General features: G+C 40.8%; 2 protein-coding genes across 7 annotated transcripts in view; one reads left to right on the plus strand and one right to left on the minus strand.

Moving 5' to 3' along the window:
- Positions 1 to 5,219, plus strand: part of slc4a3 (solute carrier family 4 member 3) — a 112,055-nt gene extending 106,836 nt beyond the window's left edge. For 4 of the 6 annotated variants that reach the window (XM_021578907.3, XM_090215518.1, XM_021578908.3 and 1 more), the window contains 2 exons: positions 465 to 638; positions 1,180 to 5,219. In XM_021578907.3, coding sequence (XP_021434582.3) covers positions 465 to 638; positions 1,180 to 1,260 — 255 coding nt within the window. In that variant the 3' untranslated portion in view covers positions 1,261 to 5,219. The remainder of the gene's footprint in view (positions 1 to 464; positions 639 to 1,179) is intronic. The other 2 variants (XR_016490531.1, XR_016490533.1) reach the window with 1 other exon arrangement.
- LOC110501381 (receptor activity-modifying protein 1) lies at positions 5,183 to 11,966 on the minus strand. Its single transcript, XM_021578912.3, has 4 exons — positions 11,743 to 11,966; positions 10,171 to 10,228; positions 6,408 to 6,549; positions 5,183 to 5,687 (listed from the first exon to the last, which is right to left on the minus strand). The coding sequence occupies exons 2-4, from the start codon at positions 10,226 to 10,228 to the stop codon at positions 5,453 to 5,455; spliced, it is 435 nt and encodes a 144-aa protein (XP_021434587.2). The 5' UTR covers positions 11,743 to 11,966; the 3' UTR covers positions 5,183 to 5,452.
- Positions 11,967 to 12,575: the final 609 nt, after the last annotated feature.

Here is a 12,575-nt window from a genome sequence, read left to right on the forward strand (position 1 = left end):
AACGGAGTATGGTAGTAGGTGCCATGCACCCTGGTTTGGGTGTGTCAAGAACCACAACTCTGCTGGGTTTTTCACAATCAACAGTTTCCTGTGTGTATGAAGAATGGTCCGCCACACAAAGGACATCCAGACAAATTGACACAATTGTGAGAAGCTTTGGAGTCCACATGGGCCAGCATCCCTGTGGAATGCTTACGACACCTTGTAGTGTCCATGCCCCGACGAATGTGTTCCTAATGTTTTGTACACTCAGTGTCTGTCTGTCTCATCTCTATGAACAGAATGTGTTAATTGTCCTGCCCAGATCATTATTCCTAAACAAATGAATATAAAATATGAATTCAATTTATTTCAATTATGGGTAAGACTGTACTTAAAGTCTGCAGGTATGATGCATTGTAAGACTTGTCATAAGCATAAGCAGTATAACCCCATTTACATGTTTGTGTGTGCGTGGGCCACAGGTGAAGACGTGGCGTATGAACATGTTCACCATCATCCAGCTGGCCTGCATTGTGCTACTGTGGGTGGTCAAGTCGACCGTGGCCTCACTCGCCTTCCCCTTCATCCTCATCATGACCGTGCCGCTCCGCCGCCTCATCCTCTCCCGGGTCTTTGAGGAGCGTGAGCTTCAGGCGGTAGGTGGACATTCCTGGAATTCTCTGAATTCAGGCACAATCATCTGGTCCAGGCAACATTGGGTTACACGTTACAAATAATAACAATGATGTCCTGTGTTCGCAAGGGGATTTCAGTTTATTTGTGAAATGTGCGTGCGACACAGTACTTTAATTCAGTTAACAATACATTTTTAAATGTTTATCTCATCGAAGTCAATTCTCTAAACCACATGATCTTAACGAAAACAGGAGGCAGGGGTCCTGGAGAACGGACTTGATCAAAACACAGAGGATAATTGTGTGTGTGTGTGTGTGTGTGTGTGTGTGTGTGTGTGTGTGTGTGTGTGTGTGTGTGTGTGTGAGACAATGACAGAATTGTGGGTTAGATTCCTGGGACCAGCCACGTGTAAAATGTATGCACGCATGACTGTAAATCTCTTTTGATTAAAATGTCTGCTAAATGCATATTCTTCTATTATTGTTTCACTATATTGGCCAAAGCATCAAGACACTATGAATGAAGATTCTGATGACATCCCAACATCTCTCGCTCTTACAGCTCGACGGGGAAAATGAGGACTCCCCCAACTTTGACGAGGATGGTCGGGACGAGTATAATGAGATTCACATGCTTGTGTAGACACATCACACGGGTAGGCCCAATCGGATCTCTCCATCTTCCAAGGCTCTCTCCATCTTCCAATCACGAGCATGTTTCTTATTACGTCTGGGAGCTGTGTCTTGAAAACACTCAGATGACGGTAGGATTTTCGTCCAACAGAGAAACCTCATGTGTATATATACTGTATATACATATATTATATTCAAATTCTGCTGTATATTTGTTCTAAAAATGATGTAAAGGAATAACCCCACTGTTATAATTTGTTTCTGGTTTTCCTGCTGCAACAGTTTTTCCTCTCAAAGAGGTCAGTAGCTCTGCTGCCCTACTGTTGCTGAGCGTGTCAGGAATCCTCAAGTGCGTGACATGGACATTGCACCTTTTAAACACAGACCAATAATTCATAAACACTCGTCCCCACTCAAACCCTGGACATGGGTTCTTCCTCTTGCTTTTAACGGTCAAGCTCTCTACAGGTTCCGGACGTAAGTGCAATGACAACAACCCCAAGTACTCCAGTGGGTTGGTTTTCCCCCCCAGTGTTGGAGTCCCACTTATTTGGGGCACCGGTGGAATGAACACTGGTTGTATGACAGCCACACTGGTTTCACTGGGAGCCAATACTCCACTGCCCTCCTCAGCATAACTGCCTTTTTACCCTTCTTCGTACTGTAGCCATTATCAGTGGAATTCAATGACGACGTTAACCAAACAGGAAGTTCAGCATTATTTTCACTGTGTGCACTCCCTTTAGTTGTGTGCTCCTCACAGGATACGTTCACTTTTGACCTTTGTGATTCACCTGCACCGACACACCAGTTCCCTGGTCCAATAACAGGAGAAGATACATTCGTTGATCCCCTCTGAATGCAGTTCTCCCTGAAATGAAGATACAGTACATGAGGATGTGTTTTGGAGAGATGTTACTTTATAAGGTATATTTTGCCCAACAGGCCAATCCAATGATTGTGGATGCATACCAGTAAACACATTGAGATCTGCTGACCTTGAACATGTTAAAAAAAAATATTTCGTATTTTTGTGACCTTACCGAATTAAATGTTAGCCGACCTATTTACTTTAGTTTGTTGTTAGTTGCCAAAATTATATGAAGCGATATTGACATACGGGATGCATTCAAAATGCCTGTTAGTTGGAGGAATTTGCAATTATTAACATTATTCAAAACCTTTGTCAAAGTCACTGGAATTATACCACAGGTATCAAAATCACTGTGTAGCACCACTGTCATTGTGTACTTCCATGTTCTGTAGGCAACTGTTGGATGTGAAGGGTACTATAGCATAAGGTAAAACTAACCTTTGTAAAGCAAATAGATCATTGATCATTGGTTTTGTGTCCCTGTTGTGTACACAAACCATTCAAGGAAATATGTAAAATTATACACACAGGTGGTTCAGAAGTGATTTATAGTGTTTAACATGTACAGTGATTGGAATGGACTCTTTTCCCCAAGGTTCAAGTTTCTACCCCACACAGAATGTTTGTCTGTTTAAAATGGACTATGTTATCATGAACAGTGCTGCAGAACCATGGGTTTAAATTGATACACGTGAAGTGGAGACCATGTTTCAAATATTGAAGCATCTGCTGAATTTGACGAAATTATGTATTTGTGATGATGTGTTTTTCCCTATTGACTCTTGTATAATATGATACTGCTGTTTTTTAAAATGTTAAATAGACCCCACTAGAGAAGTGTAACATCACATGTCTTATTGACTCTTGTCGTACAAACACTACACTCTTAGAAAAAAAGGTTCTAAAAAGGTTATTTGCGGAGGGATAGATCCGTTTTGATCTGAAGATCCCTTTTTGGAAGACAAGGGTTCTTTGTAAGGGAAAGGGTTCTACCTAGAACCTTTAACATTATAAGAACCGTTTTTGGAGGAAAGAGTTCTTTGATAATTCTTTAGATGGCAATAAGGATTCTTTGGAAAGCAAGAAGGGTACTTTGGAAGGCAAGGGTTCTTCATAGAACCATATATCATACAGTATTTCCCAGCATGCTCTAGGTAGAACCATATGCAGGGAGTTCTATAACGAACACTATATAAAAGATTCAAGATAGAACCCTCTGCAAAGGGTTCCCCCTATGGGGTCAATCCGAAGAACCCTACAAGGTACTACTATTTAGCAGCTTTTTTCCCTAAGAGTGTAGATACTGGGATTGCAATGGCATGTTGTGTATGGACAACCTACTTAGCCCCTACCGTGTGAGACGTATTGAATGTACAGGCCTATATAGTAAGTTTCCAGGGATGTTGTTTTGATAGTCTCTACTTTGTCTGCACTGTCTCTTCCGCTGCTCTGTTAAACTGGAGGTATGCTAGCGTCAACTTGGCTTCTGAAGGAAGGACTTAAGTCAATAGAATCTCAGACCAAAGTGTCCGTGCTTTACTCTGGGCTTGGAGTAATAGACAGCTACTGGCATTGTATTTGGCATGTCAAAGGCAAAAGGTATCACAGTTACCATGGCGTCAGACATGAAAATGGGAAGAGGGCAAGGGGAGAAAGCTTCCCCCTCACTTGATGTGAAGGAAAAACGGGGAAAGGTCATTGTTGTTTGAGAACACGGGCTTGCTGGTGTGTTGAGGGCTACCAGAGATCCCCGTGGCCCTGTGGTGGATATGCCTACACTCAGTAAAAAAATCACTCAGTCACTGGGAAAAAAATAAAGATTTGGAAGAGTGGTTATTATTAAAGATAATAAAAAGGTATAGTGTAGCCACTTTCTTCTGTTCTGTCTGGATTCCTCAAGATTTGGAGCAGGGACATGAAAAGAAAATAGTTCTAGGCCCATGAAATAGGCCTGGCATGTTGGATGTTGGGAATCCACAATGTTTCGTCGCCTGATACCTCCATGCTAGCACAGACCAGACCACCCACCCAAAATCTAGGAACATAGCGTTATTTTGTAGCCGCTGCTACTTACCCGTCTCTCACTTGGAAGTCTCTGGGACCTTTTTTTTCTTCATTTGATTGGATGACTAGGACATTTGTGAAGGCGTTAAGAAGTACTGTAGACAATCAGAAATGTATGCAATTAGATTACCTGTATATCTTTTACGTATCTACCTTCATAAGTAATAAGATAGCACTGCTAACCCTGTGGCAACATCCTATTGTATGTCCAGTTTTTTTATTTTTATTAATTGGTGATTACCAACTTGTCCTACAAGTTTGCACCTTGTAATGAATATAAAGTTATAAAGGTGAAGGTCCCCTTTAAAGGGATAGTTCAAGATTTTGACAATGAAGCTACGAGCTAGTTACCTCAATGCTAACTAGCATTAACACAATGATTGGAAGTCTACTGGAACAGTTAGCATTAGCACCAGTCATTGTGCTAATGCTAGTAAGCTTTGACTCGCAAAACTACCTTCCTGCATACTGTATGCAGAGACATAAATATGGTATCCACTAGTTCATCAGACTCTGGGGAAGTAGATAACGGGTTTATTGTTAGGTAGGTGAATTTGACTTTAATTGACGGTCTTGTGGCATTTAAAGGATTTTCTACAGCTCACTTGTAATGAAGGTCTTATGACATATCTCTCAATGAAGGACAATGTTTTTAGTGTCACTCTTAAGAAGGTGAGTATGGTTTATACATGCTATACCTGTGTTAAAATCATCCTGAAGCCATGTCACACACAAATATAGTGACACACATACACACACACACACACTGCTCTGAAAACGATACCTGATGAAGTGGGGTTTGTCTGTCTGAGAAAAAAAAGTATGTGAGTTAATTTTATGATAAATTATGAATTACTTTAGCATTAGCAATACTGAAAGATACTTATGTTATGTGGATACTTGAATAGCGGTTCAGCCTGTTATTATTGTAAAGGGGTTTTCAAACTACTGTAAAACAAATTGTTATTTTTTTGTCTGAAAATAAATATTTATGTGTTTCAAATAAATCTTTATTATGTGTTTCAAATAAATCTATCACATTTTTATTCAAGACTTATTTAAGAACATAACAGGGTATTACAATACTATAAGTACCATTATTCAACATACAATATATGGGTGTGCAAAAATGTGTGTTTCTGAATGTTAAACAGATATCCAACTTTCTGTTGGCTACGTCTAGTGTGTCTCACGTGAAAGTGTATTTTGTGTGTGTGTGTGTGTGTGTGCATTTGTAAGATTTGTCCACCAAGAGGGTTGGCTCTCAGAGCCCAGTGGTTGTGGTGATGTGGACACACAGCAGGGGTAGGAGCAGAATGGTGATGACACAAGGCAGAATCAGCAACATCAGGACAGCGAAAGCCGGGTCCTCCACACGCGAGCAGAGTGAGAAGAACATCTGGTGCACCTCTAGGAAGATGTCATCCTTCAGTGAAGGCTCCACACACCCGGTACTGGTGCCTACTTGTTCCACACAGTGCTTCAAAATGATGTAGGAGCTGATGGTGAAAAGGGGAAAAAACGTAATGTTCCATTTCCCTATTTCTCTCCTGAAATGGGCATTCACTCACTCCATTTCTTTTAGTGGGGAGTGAACAAGTGCACACTTCATTAAGAAAGAGAAGAGAAATGGGCCGGAGCCACTGTCAAAACAGACTAATAAAAGTAGCATGTACTAAACAGCCTGGACTACTGTGAACCAATCGCTCAAATTTCAGGGTGTAACCGGTTGATCTGTTCCCCGTGTTAAAGAGACACCACCCAAACACACCATTTAGTTCTCCAGGGTTTGGGCCCTGCAGGCGATGTCAACAGTAATATATGAATTATTACAGTGTAATTAATGGGCTAGCACTACATCTTCGCTCTGAACAAACATGTGATGTCAGAGAAATACGAGTGGAGCAGTGTGGCTAGACATGTACACTAGGCTACCACCCCAAAACATTGAATCAGCTCTAACGTGAAGTTACACAAAAAACACCCTGGAGACAGGAAAGGTCTGACTCTCCCATGACTAAAGGTCGTATCTTTAGCGATATAGCCATTAAAAATGGTCATACGCGGCTATACTTAGCCCTTTCCTCTGTTCTCACTCATCAGCCAGGGGATGTGAGCCCCCCCCCCCCCCCCCCAATACAAAATACAATAGGCAGGAAGGCTAGAGACAGGTCAGGCTGTACACCAAACCCCTCTGTTGTAGGGGTACACACACGCACTCTTTAAAGGTGGGCCAGGGACATCTGTGCTGATAGTTGCTAGCTTCCATGCTCTGGTTGAAGTTTGGGAGGCAGTAACCATGCACGTAGTGGTCGAACGTCAGCCTGTTGCACTGTGCAACGTAGCCACCCTCGCTAAGCCCTAGAAAAAAAACAAGAGTTGGTGAAAAGTAAACACATCGTGACAGCAGACCCGTTTATCCCAACTCCCAATCTATTACAAAATAGGAGTAAAAAACATCAACCATTCGATAGAACTGTAGATTTTAGGCAGTGGGTTGGTGATTTCATGTCTGTTAAGGATGTGTCAACAAAACATTATGTTTCATATAAATCCCAGACCATTACGGAGCGAGGGAGGAGGCGGTGAAATATTCCACAGTCTCGCATGTCTCTTTTAGTACTACTGAATCAGTAGACACTAGTTAGAATGTGTTTTTCCATTATTTTTAGGTGGTATAAAAACTGACAGAGAAACAACTGTTGGACCACAAAGCTCTTGAATTTGGAATAGGACAGTTCGGAGATACAGTGCCTTGCGAAAGTATTCGGCCCCCTTGAACTTTGCGACCTTTTGCCACATTTCAGGCTTCAAACATAAAGATATAAAACAGTATTTTTTTGTGAAGAATCAACAACAAGTGGGACACAATCATGAAGTGGATGACATTTATTGGATATTTCAAACTTTTTTAACAAATCAAAAACTGAAAAATTGGGCGTGCAAAATTATTCAACCCCTTTACTTTCAGTGCAGCAAACTCTCTCCAGAAGTTCAGTGAGGATCTCTGAACGATCCAATGTTGACCTAAATGACTAATGATGATAAATACAATCCACCTGTGTGTAATCAAGTCTCCGTATAAATGCACCTGCACTGTGATAGTCTCAGAGGTCCGTCAAAAAGCGCAGAGAGCATCATGAAGAACAAGGAACACACCAGGCAGGTCCGAGATACTGTTGTGAAGAAGTTTAAAGCCGGATTTGGATACAAAAAGATTTCCCAAGCTTTAAACATCCCAAGGAGCACTGTGCAAGCGATAATATTGAAATGGAAGGCCGTCCCTCTAAACTTTCAGCTCATACAAGGAGAAGACTGATCAGAGATGCAGCCAAGAGGCCCATGATCACTCTGGATGAACTGCAGAGATCTACAGCTGAGGTGGGAGACTCTGTCCATAGGACAACAATCAGTCGTATATTGCACAAATCTGGCCTTCATGGAAGAGTGGCAAGAAGAAAGCCATTTCTTAAAGATATCCATAAAAAGTGTCGTTTAAAATTTGCCACAAGCCACCTGGGAGACACACCAAACATGTGGAAGGAGGTGCTCTGGTCAGATGAAACCAAAATTGAACTTTTTGGCAACAATGCAAAACGTTATGTTTGGTGTAAAAGCAACACAGCTCATCACCCTGAACACACCATCCCCACTGTCAAACATGGTGGTGGCAGCATCATGGTTTGGGCCTGCTTTTCTTCAGCAGGGACAGGGAAGATGGTTAAAATTGATGGGAAGATGGATGGAGCCAAATACAGGACCATTCTGGAAGAAAACCTGATGGAGTCTGCAAAAGACCTGAGACTGACCTGATCCAAAACATAAAGCAAAATCTACAATGGAATGGTTCAAAAATAAACATATCCAGGTGTTAGAATGGCCAAGTCAAAGTCCAGACCTGAATCCAATCTAGAATCTGTGGAAAGAACTGAAAACTGCTGTTCACAAATGCTCTCCATCCAACCTCACTGAGCTCGAGCTGTTTTGCAAGGAGGAATGGGAAAAAATTTCAGTCTCTCGATGTGCAAAACTGATAGAGACATACCCCAAGCGACTTACAGCTGTAATCGCAGCAAAAGGTGGCGCTACAAAGTATTAACTTAAGGGGGCTGAATAATTTTGCACGTCCAATTTTTCAGTTTTTGATTTGTTAAAAAAGTTTGAAATATCCAATAAATGTCGTTCCACTTCATGATTGTGTCCCACTTGTTGTTGATTCTTCACAAAAAAATACAGTTTTATATCTTTATGTTTGAAGCCTGAAATGTGGCAAAAGGTATTTTGTTGCCTTTTGTATCATTTGATTTACACAGCATGCCTACCACTTTGAAGATGCAAAACCTTTTTTAATGTGTATCAAACAAGAAATAAGACAAAAAACAGAACTTGAGCGTGCATGACTATTCACCTCCAAAAAGTCAATACTTTGTAGAGCCACCTTTTGCAGCAATTACAGCTGCAAGTCTCTTGGGGTATGTCTCTATAAGCTTGGCACATCTAGCCACTGGGATTTTTGCCCATTCTTCAAGGCAAAACTGCTCCAGCTCCTTCAAGTTGGATGGGTTCCGCTGGTGTACAGCAATATTTAAGTCATACCACCGATTCTCAATTGGATTGAGGTTTGGGCTTTGACTAGGCCATTCCAATACATTTAAATGTTTCCCCGAGTGTTGCTTTAGCAGTATGCTTAGGGTCATTGTCCTGCTGGAAGGTGAACCTCCGTCCCAGTCTAAAATCTATGAAAGTCTGAAACTGTTTTCCCTCAAGAATTTCCCTGTATTTAGCGCCATCCACTGTTCCTTCAATTCTGACCAGTTTCCCAGTCCCTGCCGATGAAAAACATCCCCACATTATGATACTGCCACCACCATGCTTCACTTTGGGGATGGTGTTCTCGAGGTGATGACAGGTGTTGTGTTTGCACCAAACATAGCTTTTTCCTTGATGGCCAAAAAGCTCAATTTTAGTCTCATCTGACCAGAGTACCTTATTCCATATGTTTGGGGAGTCTCCCACATGCCTTTTGGCGAACACCAAACGTGTTTGCTTATTTTTTTCTTTAAGCAATGGCATTTTCTGGCCACTCTTCCATAAAGCTCAGCTCTGTGGAGTGTACTGCTTAAAGTGGTCCCATGGACAAATACTCCAATCTCCGCTGTGGGACTTTGCAGCTTTTTCAGCGTTATCTTTGGTCTCTTTGTTTCTTCTCTAATTTATGCCCTCCTTGCCTGGTCCGTGAGTTTTGGTTGGCTGCCCTGTCTTGGCAGGTTTGTTGTGGTGCCATATTCTTTCCATTTTTTAATAATGGATTTAATGGTGCTCTGTGGGATGTTTAAAGTTTCAAATATTTTTTTATAACCCAACCCCGATCTGTACCTTTCCACAACTTTGTCCCTGACCTGTTTGGAGAGCTCCTTGGTCTTCATGGTGCCCCTTGCTTAGTGGTGTTGCAGACTCTGGGGCCTTTCAGAACAGGTGTATATATACTGAGATCATGTGACGCTTAGATTGCACACTGGTGGACTTTATTTAACTAATTATGTGACTTCTGAAGGTAATTGGTTGCACCAGTTCTTATTTAGGGGCTTCATAGCAAAGGGGGTGAATACATATACACTCACTAATTTGACATTTTAACATTTTTTTTTGTTGAAACAAGTTATTTGTTTCATTTCACGTCACAAATATGGACTATTTTGTGTTACATGAAATCCAAATAAAAATCCATTTAAAATTACAGATTGTAATGCAACAAAATTGGAAAAACACCAAGGGGGATGAATACTTTTTTTTTGCAAGGCACTGTATTGCTTTCTCCCCCACTTTTAAAGGCCTTATATGTTTTTGCTGTAGCATGACAATTAGAGGACCAGACTGCTGTAGACATTGCTGTATCAGGATAAAAATTCAACTGTCCTCAAAAGGGCATTGAAAAGTAGGTTGGAGGACCAAGTCAAGCGAAGTAGTGTAATTGTGGCTCACGTGTTAAGGCCATGAGGATCACAATAAGGCAGGTCAAAATAGTCTGTCGATTCTCCATCTGTCAGAAATAGATACTGTCCATAGTTAATCAAACAATGACAATTCAGTAATGGCAATACGTAATGTTTTCACCTCCAACTACCTATCAGGTGTGCAGATAGTGCGTCCTACTGAGTATCGTCACCATCAACATGTTGCTTCCCACCATTTGATCGTCTCGAATACAAGGCGAATGTAAAGTAAAGGTCTCAGGCCTCAGGCTGGCATCATTAAGACCACATGGTACACTAGCAATAGGGTTTGAAACCGGCTTATGCCAGAACCAGGCGACAGATAACTACATTACAGTCTGGCAAATGCATGCCAGCAACTGCTTTTACAAATAATTTTCCCTCAACTTGTGGCAGTTTGAAAAATTACTTATTAATCCATGCCCTGCCTTGCCAGATTATCCCCTCACTTCGCCCTAGCATACTAGCATTCTTTCTGTGCAGATAAGTGACTCAAATGGATAATCGCTTGTCGTGTCATTTAGTTCTATAAAAATAGATGACTGAAGAGGGAAAGAAAACATCCGCTTATGTTCTGATACTATTGAAATATCAAGTTGCTTTGTATTGTTTGACACGAAACATTTGTATTTTTATCTCTAATAGCTGGTAAAATAGTGAATGGCTTAGCTGTTTACGGAATATTTTTTTAAGTGAATGAATTTATCTCTTGGGACATGGGAGTTACTGAAAACAGATGTGGAGAGGAATGCAGACAAATGTACTATCTAAATGTTCTAATGTACGGTTTGTGTCTACGTATACTGTCAAAACTGGTACAGTGGTACAACCAGGATGGATTTGTCATTTAAAGCTTAAAAGTTATACTGGGAGTTGTGAGTAGATTTACAAACACCAAACAATTAGTTAAAAAGTACAGCATTTGACTGCACCCAACCGATTTACTTAAATAAAAGTAAAAAGTAATATATAAAGCTATATATCATATTCTTTATATTAAGCAAACCAGATGGCACGATTTTCTAGTTTTTTTAATATATGAACAGACAGTGGCGCACGCCAGCACTCATTTATAAACACACTATTTGTGTTTAGTGAATATGCCAGATCAGAGGCAGTAGGGATGACAATGTGTTGTATTAATAGGTGCGTAAATTTGACAATATTGCTGTCCTGCCTGAGCATTCGAAGTGTAATGAGTACTTTTGGTTGTCGGAGAAAATGTATGGTAGTGAAAGGTAAATATTTTCTTTAGGGATGTAGTGTAGTAAACTAAATACATACACACAACAACAAAATACTTAATTAGTACTTTCAAGTATTTTTACTTAAGTACTTCACACAACTGGATACATTTTTTATGTATTTATTTCACCTTTATTTAACCTGGTAGGCTAGTTGAAAACAATTTCTCATTTACAACTGCAACCTGGCCAAGATAAAGCAAAGCAGTTTGACATATAGAACAACACAGAGTTACACATGGAATAAACAAACATACAGTCAATAATACAGTAGAAAAAGTATTTATACAGTGTGTGCAAATGAGGTAAGATAATACCTTGACTTATATCTGTAGATTAATTCGTCTTCTGTTCCTGGAAGGTCACACGCAAAATCTGGAGCCCAGTCGGTCTCCTGTGAAGTAGAGTAAAACCAACTAACCAAGGAAACATTGTTTCATGGCTGCAGCGAATGAGAACCCCTTTAGGGATTCAGGGTCTTATCAGTCCGTGGGACTGGGAGTTGTGTTTATGCAATCTCCCAGCTCTAAACCACTGTCAGGCTGCTTCCTTTCCCATGCTTCTATACTTAAAACCCCATCCTCCGGCTATACCCAAGTGAAACGGACAAGCAGGCCTTACATTTTGGTATGTTAAAATGTACAGTATATTAATGTTGGGTTGGGATGGAGGGCCTAGATGGGGGATGAAGGGATGGGGAGAGAGGGTAAAGGCTTGGTGATCCGCTCTCTACCCTTAACTAGCAACATGTATTGGGGTAACCGACACACACTGTACACCAGACAGAGACAGACAGTACACATACAGTGACCACAACACATCCCTATTGTAGGCACACAGAAGTGCATACAGACAGACAGAGATGCACACACATACACACACACACATACAGACAGCATCCAATTAAATAGTTTTGTTAAGCTGTAAATTGATGACCTAGTTCCACTAAAAAAGGCACCCTCCCCTCATGTCCATATTTTTGGGGGTTTCAAGCATCGTATTACAGTTCTATATTACCTAAATAGATTGGACAGCAGGGAGAGGCAATAGATTTATCTGAGAGTAACACAGTGTTGAGTTTTCTCCCCCTACTGATATATCCTGAGTAATTACATGCAATAAATCTGCTCCCAGACCTGCTCTTGACCCC

Source organism: Oncorhynchus mykiss, chromosome 22, assembly GCF_057628025.1.
Source record: "Oncorhynchus mykiss isolate SJ-2025 chromosome 22, ASM5762802v1, whole genome shotgun sequence".
Lineage (NCBI taxonomy): Eukaryota > Metazoa > Chordata > Actinopteri > Salmoniformes > Salmonidae > Oncorhynchus > Oncorhynchus mykiss.

Bases quoted from the DNA above. Each gene is read 5' to 3' on its own strand.
- LOC110501381 (XM_021578912.3), bottom strand. From the start codon at position 10,228: ATGGAGAATCGACAGACTATTTTGACCTGCCTTATTGTGATCCTCATG. The intron at 6,550-10,170 runs GTGAGCCACAAT...TTTTTTTTCTAG, and splicing joins GATCCTCATGGCCTTAACAC to GGCTTAGCGAGGGTGGCTAC. The intron at 5,688-6,407 runs GTGCGTGTGTGT...TTTCACCATCAG, and splicing joins CCCTGGCCCACCTTTAAAGA to CTCCTACATCATTTTGAAGC.